The sequence below is a fragment of the Ciconia boyciana genome, chromosome 1 (genome assembly GCF_034638445.1).
Source record: "Ciconia boyciana chromosome 1, ASM3463844v1, whole genome shotgun sequence".
NCBI lineage: Eukaryota > Metazoa > Chordata > Aves > Ciconiiformes > Ciconiidae > Ciconia > Ciconia boyciana.
Genome location: NC_132934.1, coordinates 40,425,433 through 40,442,530, shown reverse-complemented (window position 1 = coordinate 40,442,530; position 17,098 = coordinate 40,425,433). Strand labels below are relative to the sequence as shown.

The 17,098-nt window shown below is 36.6% G+C and overlaps 1 protein-coding gene across 4 annotated transcripts in view; it reads right to left on the bottom strand.

Moving 5' to 3' along the window:
* Positions 1-4,038: 4,038 nt before the first annotated feature.
* Positions 4,039-17,098, bottom strand: part of RAB3IP (RAB3A interacting protein) — a 34,225-nt gene continuing 21,165 nt past the window's right edge. For all 4 annotated transcript variants that reach the window (XM_072878736.1, XM_072878662.1, XM_072878825.1 and 1 more), the window contains 5 exons: positions 13,380-13,508; positions 10,994-11,106; positions 7,371-7,470; positions 7,202-7,271; positions 4,039-4,396 (listed from right to left, as the gene is read on the bottom strand). In XM_072878736.1, the coding sequence (XP_072734837.1) occupies positions 4,314-4,396; positions 7,202-7,271; positions 7,371-7,470; positions 10,994-11,106; positions 13,380-13,508 (495 nt within the window). In that variant the 3' untranslated portion in view covers positions 4,039-4,313. The remainder of the gene's footprint in view (positions 4,397-7,201; positions 7,272-7,370; positions 7,471-10,993; positions 11,107-13,379; positions 13,509-17,098) is intronic.

The following is a 17,098-nucleotide window of genomic DNA, read 5'->3' as shown; positions in this document are numbered from 1 at the left end:
AACACTATTTTGAGTATTTAACAGCTATGCAATGCAGTACTTGAACAAATAGCGTGATAAAAACAAACATTATGTGGCTGAAAGCAAAGCCAAGAAAGTTTGTTAGCTTTTCATCTCCATGACTTAAAGTGAACTTAAGAAACACGGTATTAATTCCCTAACATCTATAAACAACACATTTGCTGACTAGCAGCCCTAGATTGTGGTTCACTGATTTAAATTTCTTGGCTTAAATACATTTTCTTGATCAGTACTGGAGAATCTTTAATTTCCTAGTTTGAAATTAAAACTCAAAAGTTAGAGTTGCCACCTCTCACCAAGGCCAACGGAGTGCCAGGAAAAAAAAAAAAAAACAACAACTTATTTAGCACAATGGAAATTAAATGCAGGGAAACAAAAATTGTCCATTATCCCAAACAGAAAAAGTAGTCTTCCAAGTTACTTTGACGTCAGTATTGCATGAACAATACCTGCACAGGTAATAGAAGGAAAACAAATACAGAAAGAGAACCTTGGAATTGAAAGGTTAACATTGATAAAAATGCAAAGTGAAAATTGGAGCAAAGGAAAGAAACGTTTTAGTAAAAAATAAAAAAGTACATAAGCCTTTGAACAGCAATTTTGAATCATGTTATGGCAGGGCCTGAGAAATGCAGTTTGATTATGGAACCTATTAGAACATAAATTTTGTGGTAAGAGAAAGGCAGAAGGCTAATGGGACCTGCTTGAATGTGAAATGTCTTGGGAGCAAAAAGGCAGGACAGATCCCAGCCAAAAGGACAAAAAAAATCTGAGCTTAACTTCTCAGAAGGATCCTGAGGATACTGCCACAGTTGCCGTTTTACCAATTATCATCAGGCTGTTTCAGAAGAATGGTATTAGTGGAAAGAAAACCCTCTTTAACCTGACATTATATGATAGAGCAGGGAGGGAGCTCTCTAACCTCATGAAAGTCGCTGAGATTTCAGAAGTGATAAATTGCAAGGAGACCTCAGTCACTTCCCGGTTTTTCTTCCCAGCATTTACCATGGTGGTACTGCAGGCTCTGCTGGGTCCACCTTCCCCTTGGTCTTCTGGCCAAAGTACAAAGAAAAAGGCACTGCAGTGCATCTGTGCTGTTTGTACTATTTCAGTCTGGTATCACCTTACACGATAGCTTTGTGTAGAGCTTTGGGTTTTGGGGCTGCTCTTCTTCCTTTCTTCTTCAATTAACCCCAATTACTGTATTTTTGCTGCCACCAAAAATTGTTAAGACTCTCTCTTAAAACTTGACTCTTACCTTCAAAGAACTGCTGCAAGGCCTCATTTTCTCCCACCACATCCATGAAAAGCCAGTAGAAGCGTTTGGCTTTCCTACTGCTTGAAGAGTCCCACTGAGAAAAATGCACCGTCTCTCTTCCAGATGATTATGAACATGCCAAGGAACACGTCATGTTTTTGTTGGAGGTTTCAATGACTTTGTCCCAGCTGATTTCATTCCTTCATAACTAGAGTCAGGGCTATACTTAAACTCTGCTACACATAAAGGAGAATCTGACAAGGCTTTTGAGGCAAGATGAAGGTGATGTGCGTTCTTCCGTTCAGTATGTCTAATGTTCTTGTTTTAAGGACCTTTGGTCCCGGTACTAACCATAATTACACATGCGCAAAAAATGCAGCAATAAAAATTACTTATCTTGTCTCTGTACTTTCACACAGGTGATGTAATTAATACTACTGATGAAAGCAATAGTAATCAAAAATGCAAGGGCAAAGCCATCACTGGTTTCACCGTATGTACCATCCCATTCAAGCGGCTGAGCATCAGACTATCCAACTGCTCCAAAACAATTCTCTCTCTCAGCAGTTTGATTATAGGGAAGCAGAACTTCTACATCATTATTGTTATACAAAACTAAATTACATATTAACCTGTTTGTCTAAGGCAACATTGAAAAACATATGGGAAAGCTGAACATTGAACAAAGGTCTTCTAAGGCTAGTAGCAAATCCTATTTCACCTTCTTTAAATTGATCTTTGTACACTGAAAAAGGCCCATGTTCTGTCACCCCTAAGCAAACAGGAGAAAAATATTCAGACATTTTGAGTAGGCATCTGTAAGAAGCATTTGGTTGTGAACAAAAGCTTCAGTGAAGTTAAGAAGCCTGGAATAAGGCCATTTTCTGTAGTTATATTCAGCAGACAAGTAACTGTTGTGCAATTTTTACAAGCCCCAGACACTCACAGTGAAACAGGTTTCTCATGATAGGCAGCTTATATTAAAAATATAGAAAAGAATTTCAGGGAAGGGACTTGAAGACAGAAGCAAGCCAATCAGTATTTACAAGATGTTGATGTAATCGAGCCAAACAGTCATCACCACTGAGATACACTGGGTACATCTTTGTAAGTCCCTAGTATGAGAAAATCACCTCAGCATAATAAACTTTAGGTACCATTTATGTCTTGACACTATCATGTATAGAAAGGACCCCTTCTCTCTGCTTGAATGAGCAACACTTGTAAAGGATTATTAAGTCAGAATAGCAGCAGCTACCAGCTATCATTTAACCTACTGTTAGCTAATCCTGGAAACAGTTTGATTTCATTATGTAAACTAAGGATTAACAATCATTTAGGAAGCATTTATGAGCCTGACATAAAAAATAATGCCAACAAATACAGTTTGTTTTCTAAGAGTGAGTAAACCAGACTTCCTTAGCATTAGTGAAATAATAAACAACCTTTTAACAACTGAAGGTAGAATTCTTCCAGGTTTCTACAGTAGAACTAGTACCCAGTGACTGGAAACTAATAAAAATATTTAATCAGTACTAAAATAGCCCAGGCTGGGCATACTCCACTACTAGTAAAATATTTAGGTTCAATTGTTTAATGTTAACTTTGAAATGCCTGGTCAAAGCCAACGCTTGCAAAGTGTTTTCAGGCACATATACCTGGAAACACCACAAGTATGGTATTAGGTTTCACTGCTCATTCTATTTACTTTTGTAAAAACGGAGAACATTCCAGTAAGACAGTGATGAAGAGTGTTATTTTTGTTCTGCATCAAACAAAAGAAGTCTGTATCTACTGAGATGCTTCTTGTTAAACAACCAACTATATAAACTTGCCTTTACTTCTAATGTTTGTCAGTTTACCTGCCAATGCTTTAATCTTATCTGTAATTGATAAATGGCTGTCATGATCAAGACCTAGTGTTTTTCCAAAAGGGCTTTTACACAGCAAGTCTACCACATACCCACAACTATGGTCCTTGTAACCTAATCAACTGCTTTCAGCTTAGACTATGCCCAGGGAAAAAGGACCACTTGAACTTGAAGTGCAAAAGTAGCACTTGAACAGAAAAAGCATCTTACTTAAGAAGCCATGATCCTTTTTTGGGTTCTGTTTTTAGCAAATTTTGTGTGTGTGAAGAAACTGCTAACATTATATGGAAATTACCATCAGCATGTTAAAAAAAAAAAAATCACATAATGGGTATTTTCCAATTTCAAGGACAGCTGTGGGAAACTGATGTATAAAACATTGGAAACTGGAAATCCCAAAAAAGCAGGAGGGAAAAAAAAAATCATTTAAAGGAATGAAAAAATTCTACTGAAAGAAAATTAGGGGGGAAGAGAAAGTTTTTAGCAGTCAGGTAGGGATCAGGACAGATTTCTAACCAAAGAATGACCAAGGTAATTTTATTGTTCCTTGATGTTTGACAAGCACCCTACTTTAGAGAGAAGATACCCAGATTTATTATGCTGTTGACTCTTTACTATATATGTTTCTCCTCTTACATTGTTTTAAAAATGAAAAATATAGGAAAGCAGCACTTCAAAGAATTCCAAGTTCTCCTAGTTGTCTGTTAACTGTATTGGCATACATGTATGTATCTCTCTATGCATGTATCTAAACACTACAATGAAGAAAGTGTCAGGCATTTATTCCCTCTTCATAAAATCATCTCAGTTTTATATTTTGGAATGACTTATCAAGGGGGTTCACATCATTCTGCATCACCAAGAACAGAAGACAGACACTGCTTCAGACTAACACTTTAATCAGAAGGTTTGTTTTTAAATGTAAATTACAATCACCAATACACCTGCAAGTGCTTACCACATTTGTTCAACTAAGTATTATAAGTACGCATATACAGCATAAGTCAGTTTAAAACAATCACAGTACTTCTTAGTGCAATCTGCAAAAGGAGAAAGATCTTGGACCCACTTTGTGGAAATAAATATCAAGTGACGAAAAAAGATTCAGCAATTTTAGTTATGTATATTCAATGAAGTTCATGCATGCGCAAGAGTAAAAAGATTTAGAGCTCTTCCTTGTAATAGCCAAGTTTTGCTAGTGACATCTCTCTTCTCAGCTGCATAACTTCCCAGAACATCTGTTCCACTAAAAAAAGACAGAAATATCATTAAACATACTGAATTCATATTTTATTTCAACTGATGTATACAGGCTGCCTCACTGTACGTTGGTTTAGGGGAACTTTAGAAGTAACAAACATATAGTAACAAACATATAGTAAAACCAGAATTAATGTGAGGGCTCTTTGTGCTTGGCTGTGACAAAATCTGTTGAAGTATTTATTTTAAAAATTCTAAATGATAGTCCTATAAAAAATTCCCCAAATTTTAGATGATTTCTTTTTAAATTGGGGAACAAAAGTACATCAGTACTTCTTGTTAGCTTCAATTAATTGCTGTTTCTCATTTTAATTGCCCTGCCCCTTGACTTATTTTCTGTAAAATTAAAAGACTGCAAGAAAAAAAAAACCTCGAACTTGTTGGATAAGAATTGTTTCATCACAGAATCTGTAATTTTGTTGTAGTTTTTCCACTTGTAATTTTTCTTCCCTCTTTTTTCCTACCAGTAATCTGCCAGCAGCAATAAATTGGGGAGGAAAAAAGACCTTTTTTTTTTTTTAAAACTTCATCTGCATTTTGCTAAACTTGATGAGCCTAATGCATACCTTAAGCTTCTAGACACCACAGCAATACAAATCAAAATTGAGTATATAATTATTCAAGACAAAAATAATTTCCATGCAGTCAAGATCATGATGTAGAATGACTACAAAGATTATTAACCTGAGCAACAAGTACAAGGTCTTCCCAACCATATTTCAAAAACCGCTTTCATAAAAGTGACCTCTGTCTCAAAAATTATATGGTGCATGAGTAGAAAAATACATGCAACACATTATGCAGACAATTATCATGAGTGCCTACATTCTTCTAAAGGTATTGTTGAAATATTTACATAAAGCTACAAATGCAAATTCTATGTTTTTAATGGTAAGGATGACAATTAAGCTGAAACCCCAAACTCAAGTTTTTTCAAAAGTTATTGTGAAGAATAAATAATTCTGATAATGCTGAAAACATTTTATTATTTGATGGAAAAAAATATTAAGTTAATTTCTTTATCTCAATAGAAAGGTAAAAAATTTTTTGTTGAAACTATATAGGTCCTTTTGGTCAAACTATAAACCAAATTAAAATTTACTTAAGTAACACATTTTCAAGATCTTCTGCAATGCTAGTACATCCGTAAAAATTACCACCATCTGAAGGTTTTATTAAACTTAATTTAGTGTATGAAATAGGTGAATTTCTGGTGAATTCCATGAAAGTAATTCCCTTTGACACAAAAAGTTAACAGCATTATTTTTTGTAAGGAACAGTCTCTCTATTTATCACCTCAGGAATACTTCCGGTTAGAAATGGAAACAAAAGATTTCAGTGTAGCTAAAATACTGAGCTCTTGAAATTGGGAAACATCGGAAGAGATGACTATAGGTGAGGTAGATCAAAGTGGGACTAATTCTAGCCAAATTCTGGATGAAGCCAATCCACACAGACTCAAAGACTGGAAGAATTAAAAGCACAGACATCCATAAACATTACAATACTGCTTTACTCTACTTTCAAAAATGCAACTGAATTTTAAAAAAATTAAATTTCAGAAGTGAAAGCAATTTTTTAAATGAACTATTGACACGGGGCTAATGACACCTTTTCCGCTATCTCTGCTTAGCAAATCCAGGAGCCTAAGTGATATGGTCTGTTTCAAAAAACCCTTGGACTGAAGGGTGTTGGGCAATATTCTTTGACCTGGACAGGAAATAAAATTAAATCAATTGTGTACAGTTTAAACACAATCAAATCACCATAATTTTCTTTTATAGTGATAAACAGGTAAAACAGTCTTGCAAATGAAGACCAATAACTACAAATCCAACACCCAATATATTTTTCAATTCCAGAATTAAGTAACTAGGTGTACAGTGCATACATTTTCATAACCATCTTTTATATGGACATACTGAAATGGAATAGCACAGTCAAGCAAATTTCCAAATTACTGTGCAGAGTTTAAATAGGCAGCTGTTGGACATGCTATTCTGACAGGAACAAAGCGACCAGGTAACTCTGGGGGGGGGGGGGGGGGGGAGTACAGCCTGAAGCAACAGCAGTAAAAAAAAAAAAATCCCAACAAAAAAACCCCCACCACATTTCCCTTTTGGGGTGGGGGGTAATCAAGCCTTAAGCCATCAGATAGATTTATAACCAGAGCCCTAATCAAGAGACTTTGCCATGCCACAGCAATGACCAAGACCTCATTTCTCAGCTGCACTCAGGTGAACGATTACAGTATGGTTTCCTGTTTATTTTTTACAATTTAACCCAAAATATTGTCATCCTTGCCAGTTCTCCCCAAAAGACAGTCTGACAAGAAGGGCTGTCTGAATTCTCAATGCACAAAATGAGAAGACGCACAAAAACACCAAGTGAAAGAAGAAAAAATGGACCAAATAAAACCAAACTGAAGTTTTTTTTGGTCTAAAATATCTCCATATTCTGTGAAAGAGCCTTAATTTTTGAATACTGTGTAGAAAAACTGTGACTAACTCCTCTCGTTACAGAATTTTTCATAATATTTCTTACTGAATAACATAAGGGCTTTTTAGATGGACTAAAAATCACTGCTTTTTAATTTGTTGTTCTTAAACAAACCAACCAACCTTTATTGGAGGGTGGGATATCACCAAATTCTCATAATTACAACAATAACGACCAACAGATAGCTTTCCTGTGATGTCAGGTCACTGCTACTGTGCACAGATAGCAAGTTTTAGGCACATGCACTATGTAAATTTCTATTTATATATGCCAAATACAATTTCCTACTCACCATCTTGCTGCTTCAACAGTCCTTGCTGGATGTATCGAATATATGTAAAGAAGTTACACACAGAAGTGATCTGAAGGCATATAAAAATAATGGTGGTTAATATTTTGTATAATGGTATGGAAAAATAACTAACTACTACTCAAAATGAAATCACAGTAAATCTACTTACCCTGTAACGACAGAAAGGAGAAATGTAGTAATAACTGCTTGAATCTCCTAATTTGATTCTATGCTTGCATGACTTACTTTGTCCACTGAGAGCACATTTCCTACAAAATATAAAGTTTGCATGATTTAATAAACAAATCTGACATTAATGTCTAAACACCTGCATGTGTTTACAGTGTTAATGTAATTGCTTCATATTGGCACAGATACCCAAGTCTCTGCCTTCATTTTACAAGTTGCAATTATTACATTATGTTGTCCATTATTTTAGTTCCACAGGGACTAATTTTGTTTCCATACCAGTGCATCGTGATGCATTTCTGATTTTTAAAACTTTCTTCAGCTCTGGTCATGTACTTCCATATTGATAATTCAAGCTGGCTTGACAACTCTGGAACGGTGGGATTTCTTTAATTAACTCTTCATATGTGAAATAAACACTGTTTAAATTATCAGTTGATGCCAACATTTAAACAGATTTTTAAAAAATCCTGCTTGATGTTGCATTTCATCATTAAAAAAAATATCAGCCCTACAGAATAGCAGTCAATTCTCTGAAGCCTCTCTCAGATGCGTTCTAAGACCAGCTTTGCATTTATGCCCAAATTGAAATCGCATTTTATATTCAGAGTATAAAATAATTTGAGACAAAGGAAAACAGGCTGTCTGGCAATAATTCTTTCCATTACCATTATAAAAAGTGACGGTAAAATAATCAAATTTACTACTTCTGGTGTATTGCAAGTACATCGTATTCAGGAACAAGGAAAGGTCAGTAGTCACCACAAATTCTTCCCAAAAAAAACAATTCAGGAAAAGGCAAATAATTTTAAAATAATTTCCTCCAACATTCTTTAGAAAAAGAAGGTTTGAATCTCTTGAAGAAACTACTATTAATACAATCTTAATAATTGTAAATAAAATGGGAATTTGACTTATTTGGAATTTCTATATTGCAGCATCTCAGATGAACTGGGTTGTCATGGCATCCACTGTTTCATTGATTTTAAAAGCTGCTGGCTCTTCTCCCTTCCATCCATTTCTGCCTCACAAAATTAGGGAGTCTAAGAACAAGCAGCCTTTCAAAAGTGAAACAAAAATTACTAAGCTTCTGTGGTTCTAAACAGTGGCTCAGAGGCCCTTTTAAATAGCCTGCAGCTGGTCTACAGAACCATGTAAGACAGGAGAAAATTGAAGAGTGTATATGATTTTCCATAGCAATTTATGAGGACTGATAGCAGTCCATTGATCCAAGAAATCCTACAGTAGCTGAAGCAAGCTGATCGCAATTTCAGTCAAGCTTTTGTGACAAGCCAGACAGACTTTCAATGCTAGGAAAATAAAGCCCTTTTTTCCTTCTGGCTAGAGAATTACCTTCTATGGTTACCTTCCATCACACCAGGTTAAATGCTGGTATGACAGTTACTACTGACAACTCAGTTCTGTGCTGTATGGCACACATGCAGCTTAGCGCTTTGTTCCCCATGGGGACAATTATTCTAATCCCATGGGGAAACCCAGCTGCCTGTCATTAAGGCAGCACTTACTACACACCATCACAGGCACCATTCAGTAACTTCTGTATATCAAGAACCTTTCTTCACTATTACCACAGCTCTCCGCCCTCCGCTCCTTGTTTTGCTGCTGGGCTGTTACCTGCTATTTTATCCATCTGTTCCCCCATCCCCCAGGCAATTGTACAATAAAATAATTCCTTTAAAAACATTACTCTAGTTTTTGTTATTATTTATTTACAGTTTGTCTATATTTGTATTTAAGAACATGGTTTCAATAAAAATAGAGCTTTGCACCATATAAAAATAAAAAATGTGAAACTGCTACTCTGATTCAGTGAAAACTGGAACACCTGTTTCCTATTCAGTGCCAGTAACCATATATAAGGCAAAGCACATTTGCTGTCAAATTACACTTAAATACTTAAATATTCCTTACCTATTACCTATCTTCAAGCAATACCACAAAAGTTTTTGTTGCTACATGACAGCGGGAAAAGGGAGAAAGGTGTACATCTGGCCTTTTGATACATCTAAAGTAACTAAATTACAATCTGGTATAGTATTCTCAAAACATTGATCTATACCTATCCAATTATTTAAGGATTACACAAGTTCTAATTAAAAATTTATCTTACACTGGAGAAAATACGTTAAAAATCTCATGAAACTTCTGAATGATGCAACTGAGTCTCCCGTTTTTGAGTAAATATTTCATCATGTCAAAATGTAGGGAGGACGTTGCTTGAACCACAATGATTTTTAAATCAATTTGCCAATTGCTCTTTAATGACACGTGACTTGTTTCAGTAGCTTCTGGCTGTCCAGATTCCCTATTGCATTCATGGAACGCAGCTCACAGTGGTTTATCTTGGACTTGAAATCACCACCCCTTGAGTAGCTCCATTATTGGTGGTGGGCCCTTCTGATGAGGGGCTGTTACAGCTCAAAGAGCGTGTTTTCTGGTGACAGAAGCAAGCTGAAGAATATACAAATGCCTGAATTTTGTAGGCTAGAAAGGATCAAATACTAAGTCATAAAAAACAATTTTCATTTTATACAGCTTCTTTAAAGAGAAAGTAAAAAATTTTGAAATATGTTAAATGTATTTTCTCTTCCACTCAAAAACAGAGGAAAAAACAAGAATCAAAACCCAATAGCAATGAGAAAGAAAAAAAAAAACCAACCAACAAAACTTGAGCCACATGAAAACATTTTGATGCAAGTTTTCTATCAGAAAATTGAGTTCTGTCAAAACAAGTATTACAGAGAGAATCGTCAACTTGTCCAAAAGATCTCCAACAGAAAAGTCAAGGCTTTCTCAAGATTTGGAAGGCTCCAGATTAACACTGACCTTGCTTGCTTAACCCCGACATACAATAAAGCACACTACAAATCCCTTCCTTCTACTCCACATCCATCAAAGCCCCAGTGCCTCAGGCAAGTCCCTCCCACCTAAATTTAATATCAGTACCTGACAACAAGTCTTGCTTCAGATTCCTCTAGGACCATTCCAAAATTTCTAAAATAACCTTCCTGTCATTCAAGCATACTTCCTGCTTTAGGTTCAAACTCACCTTCATTCCCGCTTCATTACATCCCTCCTGCTCAAATTCAGAGGATTTACTCTATATATCTCCTCTAAAATCCTTCAGCTACCTTTATCAGTGTGCTATGTACGTCCTAAATTTCTTATGCCACAAATACTCCAGATGTCCGATATTCAGCCTGTACTACTTCAATACCTATATCTTTCATGACACTTTCCAGGTGATAGTCCCTAGTTCAAAAGCATCCGTTTTAAGTATCAGGACGGTCTTCTCCAAAGAAGTGAACATTACTTTTGCGGTCAATGCCTCATAAGTGAAGTAAACAGCTCTCTTAAAAAGGGAATTTGTCTTAAAAGTTTGTTCTTTTTTAAAGTTTAATTTATTAGTTGCTTACTTCCCCCATAAAATTTTGTAATAGCAATCTTGAAGTCTTAGATTTTAGGAAATAAAGTTTAAGATACACAAATTTGACTGAGGTGATCAGCTGATAGCAGTTTTCTCAATCCAAGAGTTATCTCAAATGAGTCAAGATTCCCACTCTGTCTGTTAGCTTAACATACTTTGGTCCCCCACATTCAACTGCAGAAGCTTTCACAAATCGAACAGGTTGCAAGCCAACAGGTTCAATGCTCAGAGTGTTGTTTTCAACAGCTTCCAGAACAGCTGAGGCCAACTGCAAGAGAAATTTAGAAAGCAGTTAAAAACAGCTCTGTGTTATCCATTGCCTCAAAGCAGCAACATATTTCTTCTTCTGTAAAGTTAGGAACACCAAAAAAAAAAGCAACTCACCAAACAAATTTGATTACAAATGAGATTTTGCTTTTGTCATGAGCAAGAGGTCCCATTTCCAGGCTCCTGTTTAAATTCTGCCCTCCAAATAACCCTGCCCTCCCTGAGGCAAGATAACTGCCTTTACAGCCGGGAATGTAGTCAAGCATGTTTAAAATGCTAACTGTATTTTGAGTCATTCCTCATAAGCCCAAATAGCACATACATTTGTACATTCAGCGTTCTTGTCAGAGACGGGATACAGCACAAACTTTGTTTATTTAAAAAAATTGCTCTAATTTTATTGTGTTCTGTGGAAACACAAAGTGATGCAGCATGCTTCCTTATCTTGCAAAAAAGAAGTAAATATTATGTCACTATTTTTCAGCCAAAGATAGCTTTAGAAAGGTGTTCAAACAAGTCAGACTGAACAATATATAGAAAAGCCAACATATAGAAAAGCCAGTTGCAACTTTCAAACACTAGTCTAGTTAAAACATCAATTTCATGAAAAAGTGCAACTTTGCTCAGGCTTTTTATGTTAATTCTTTATAAGCACACAATCATAAGACACTAGAAATATGCTCATTTTGTTTGATGGGACTCAACACTTGCCCAAGACTACTGTTTAAGTACGGGCAAGTAAGAGCCATTACTTGATTTAAAAGAAGATGCAATTTATGTTATTAGTGAAATAATTCTGTGCCAAGGTTCCTTCCTACTAATAAAAATATTTTTCTATTGTACTTCAAATAGTTTAAAGACAGAATGTTACTATTAAAGTACTTAATATGAAATACTTTCTCTGCCATCTCCCAAAAGCAAAACACTACACATATACAAAAGAGGCTACTGAGAGTTAACGTAATACTTCAACCATTCGGATAACTGCATTTCCAATTATTCAAAAACACAATACATGTGTAGTTTATTGTTTGGTTTAACTGCACATTAGTTTATCGATATTCAAGTGAAATCAGAAGTTGGTCACTATGCACAGAATCTGGAAACAATAACTGATATAACTGACAAGTGCTAGAAGCCTCATTCTTTCCTTAAGAAGAAATACAAATCTACAGTAATTATATCACCACTGAAAATGAAGTTGCTGGGAAAGACAACAAGATGGCCTACTTACACATACTGCAGAAGCCATTTAATTCCCATAGTAACCAAGTAAACTTTTTAGTGGGAGAGGTTCATATGATGCTGTACACTGACCATGATGAACTGGTATACAATTAAATAAAAGATCGTGCCTGCTTATGGCCAGCAAGTAACAGTAGATGAAAAGCATGGGAAAAGAACATAACACCTTGTGAAAATAAAAGATAAACATTATGAAGAAAATACAGCATTTTCCATGTGAGGTGTTTAATTTTATTGGGGGGAAAAAAAGTATCAAGTCTGAGGGCTTTAAAATTTGTTATTCTTATTTTAGTAAAGATCTAAGAATATGTTCCCTTTCCCCTAGAGATCGATATCCCAACTACAGCCTGTAAATGCTGCTTAGAGAAGAAAAACTAAGTAAAGCAGTTGGAGCTAGAATCAGTTCCACGTTATTCCCAGGATGGGTAAAACTCCAGTCTTTCCTCTGTATGGGAGAGTGTGTGGGAATAACGCAAGGAAAAAGAAGTCTGAATTTGTTTCATCTAAAACCATATTCCCAAACTGCCCCTGTTGAATCATATCAAATCCCAAAGTCTGATTCTTGTAACTCAAATCTCTCCAAGAAAACGCCCACTGTGCCTGCAGCCTGCTCTGATTGATATGTGAGAAAACTGGTCCACAAAATTAAATATATTGGTCTCTACTGCCCCCTATATAAACAAGAGACAGTGACAGGACACTATTTCTACAAAACAGTATCTCCGAAATATCAGGGGAAAAACCACCATCCATTCCTACAAACATCAGATTCTGCCAGATAGGAGTAACATCTGAAGGAGTAGACCTAAAAAGGCCATATCTGGAATAGCATAAATGAAATAGTGAGGAAAAAATGATCATTTCAATACTCCAGACTACAGCTTCAGCACTTCACTGTAAACTGTCACACTCTAATGAAACACAAATGGTTAAACTTCATATGAAAACATTTTTAATACAGTCTATTGGCTTCATGTAACATATTTAAGGGAAAAGCATCAGTGACCACATTTACACTATTTCCATTACCTCACTTTTTGAGAAGGTTAAACATGGAAATATATCTTCCCGATAAATTTTGTCCAAGAAAGGACATGTTCTGTCCATAGTAGGCTCATCCTTCCAAGATCTGAATTCATTGTACAAAGATAGGTCAGCCTAGAACACACACAAAGATTCACATATTTTAGTACTGCAATTATCACACTAGTGTCTATCATTTGCAAATATCCACAGGTAAATAATGAGCATTAAAACTAAATGCTTTCCATTGCACTGTGAAAGAATGCTATCGTACCCCAGCTACGAACACCTTCTTAAATCCACTTTCCTAAGACTGTAAATGTAAGCAAATTGAAACATATCATTTTCAAGACACAGAGGTAACGCATTCACTGGTCACCACAACACCAGGGTCAAGCTGATTACCTCTCCCCCGTTTCCTAAGCTTCCAGGGTAGCTTTGACAAACTTAACTGATTGTTTAACAGAAAAAAGCCAAAAAAAAAAATTTTCTTCTTGATGCTTCTTCATTACAGTATTTTAGTCCATCTCCATTTCTGCGAGTTGCAGAAAAGTAGAGAAATCTAAAGAAAACAACTGCAATCCTAAACGTCTTATACATTCACCCTGCATCTGAATATAACACAGTTATCGAAATGCTAAAAGAAAAGAGACATTTAACACACTAAATATTTTTAAACACACAAACCTTTAACACACAGGAAAACAGGAATTCAATATACAAAGCAATTAAAACTATACTCTTATTCTTCATTTTTCATCTTTATGCCCAAACTCTCTCCTACACCATGCTACAACAGGAAGGCAAGGATATTCACTGGGCATGATTTATGAGCCTGCTCCCCCATAGCTCCTCTAGTCAATGGAGAAATTCTAAAACAACCCATTAAATCATGCTAGAAGTAACCATGCTCTGTGCTAGGAAGAGATGGTTTTATCTGCTTTGAAAACACTTTGTTTTGTCATCTCCATGTTGAGATCAGTTTAGCAGGAGAAAGGCATCTATCCAGTCTGGTGTTCAGGAGACTGGTACTAAGTCGCTATTAAAATCCACATTTGCATTACGGGACAGCCTGTCCCATGGGCTAGCTACGCACTAACAGCTGGAGCACACTGAGGTACTCCCAGAGCATGTCATCTGGTTTAGGGTTACTTGAGAAGGATCCTGTTCACGGGCAGCAACACTGCTCCAAGACGTGAACCAAGCAGAGTGGGGAAGAGTGCTTCTGACGCACACTCCTAATCCAACGTAAAAGACTAATGCCAGTACCCAATGGGACATGCAACACCATCCTGGCTCCTCAGATGCAACACCATCCTCAGACTGGTTTTGACATTCTGCTGACGCAGACTTGAGCGCTTTTCCCCTCCAACTGGTTGTTAAATCCCTTTCTTGTACTACAGCAGACCTATACTCCTAAAATCCAAACCTAAAGCTATAGGAAGGGGTGTTCACTGCAGGCCAAAGACAAGCCAGGATGCGATTTTAAAATCTTGTAACACTAAAACCAAATAACATAGATGAGAGAATGAAAGAGGGAAAATAACATATGCTAAAAATTAAAATAATTTATTTTTAGTCCTATTAAAAAGGTCAGTACACTGCTTTGAACCAACCTCTTTCAGTCTCTTGTTCTTTCCCCATGCATTACCTCTGAGCTCCCAGCACTTTGCCATTCTTTTACATATATATTTTGGGGAGTTATTTTGTCCTTTTATTTGGTTTTCTTTTTCCTTGAAAAAGAACCTACAAAAATTAGACTGGCAAATTTGTTTTCCAAATTTGATCAGAGCTACTTGCCTTACACTCAGGTACAATCAGTAAGAACCATCTTAATTAAGCTAGTCCATAAATGTTCTGGTTGCTAAGCCACCAACCTCATTGTACAAACGAAATTCAATAGGTGTAACTTGCTCCCTAAAGGAACATTTCCCATACCTTAAAACCCATCTCAGGTCTGGCTTTAAAATTAATACAAACCAAGAGATATCAGCAGAAAAGAGCCATTTTTGATTTGTACTGTATGATTCTAAAAATTAAGATACATTTCTTATTAACTCAGTTATTTTCTAGATTTAACTCTATTTCACCCAAACCTGCAATTTATAAAGAAGCTGCCTTGAAAAAACTGCTCAGTGGATATAGCTTGATGCTCTTCTTTTCAGATCTAGTGTGCTACATGTGTATCTCCTCCCTGCCTTTACTTGCGCTTTCACTAGATCAAAGTTTTGATTACCTGCAATTAAATATACAGCCAATTGTACTAATACTTATAGTTAAATTTTTAATGCTTTCATTTTACAGTAAAATACAACATCAGAGAAACATTTCAGCTCTTTGAACAACATTGATGCATTTATCAGCATTTACACTGAGTGGATGCTACCTCTTTGCCTAAGATCTAGGCAACTATTCAGCTTGCCTAAATCCTGTTAATACCTAAATTAATTAGACGTGTCTACTTATCCTAGAGGGTACTCCCACATTACTCCCACGCTAGGAAGTATTTCTCTGGAATGTTGGCACCTTTTTGGCTCCACTGCAATTCAAGGTAGACAGACAGCCACTCTAACTCTGTCTACATTCCACAAAGAAACCTGAGAGTTGACATGTATTTACACCCAGCTCCATCCAGCATCTCAAAATGCACATCTCTGGGGGTAGACTCTCCATAAGGGTCCAAAGCTATATTCCCCACACCACAAGGCCACTACATACCCCTGAGCAAGGGTACTCCCAGCCCCTCTTTTGAAGCAGAGTCACTCAAAATCAGACGAACGACATGCAAAGGGTAACCTAACTCAGTGGCAAGAACATTTAGCAAGAAGGGGGAAGAACTAGGGTTTCAGACCCAGCTCCCAGAACATTTACCTTAGACCAACAATAAACAAAAGGAGTAAACAAAACCACAAAGCATTGGATAATGAAAGCAGTAGGGAAGGTGCGTCTCCCCTGCTTAAAACAATGTCCTAACCACCTTGCCAGAGACAGTATTGCTTTCTTCACCCCATGCTGCACTCCATTAAATATTCCTGCTCAGAAGAGAGACAGAAAGATTCAAGTCCCAGTGCATGGAAAATCTGTGTGTTTCTTACTGATTCCCTGGGCTGTCACTGGAAGACAGTCACCTGTTTTGAGCAGCCTCAATCAGCCTCAAAGTGTCTCCTTATGCAGCCAACAGAAAGGAGACTGAACTAAAGAAAAATGTCAGGCAGACTGGACCTTCTGCAGCATGTCCTTCACATTCACCGCTTTCTCTCCACAGGAAATCGAGGTAAAACAGATTTCTTCCCTCTCCTGCTCTTGCCCAACACTTAAAAGTTTCATTGAGTCATGACCTCAGTGTGATGCTTACAAAGTAACTGGATTCCATCCCAGCTCTCCCCTGTTGTTTGCATCTTTCTGAAGAGCAACAAGGATTCAATTTTAATAAGGAAAACATCCTGGATACCACTGAAAGTGGGCAGGCAGGATGTAAAGCTTTTTTTTTTAAGCCCACGTATGAAACAGAAACTGGAAAATGCCTTTATTTTCTAGATTTATAGTAAAAAGGTGTATAGTATAAATGCACTTAATGATGACTGGCAAAACAAAGTATAAAAATGGCCACTGTGAATCACATTAAAGTTCCAGTTAGCCTGTTACCCCTCTGACAACAGCCAGCAGTCACAGAGCTGGCTGCAGAGCAGTACAAGAGGAAAGACAGTGACGTGTCTTCATTTTAC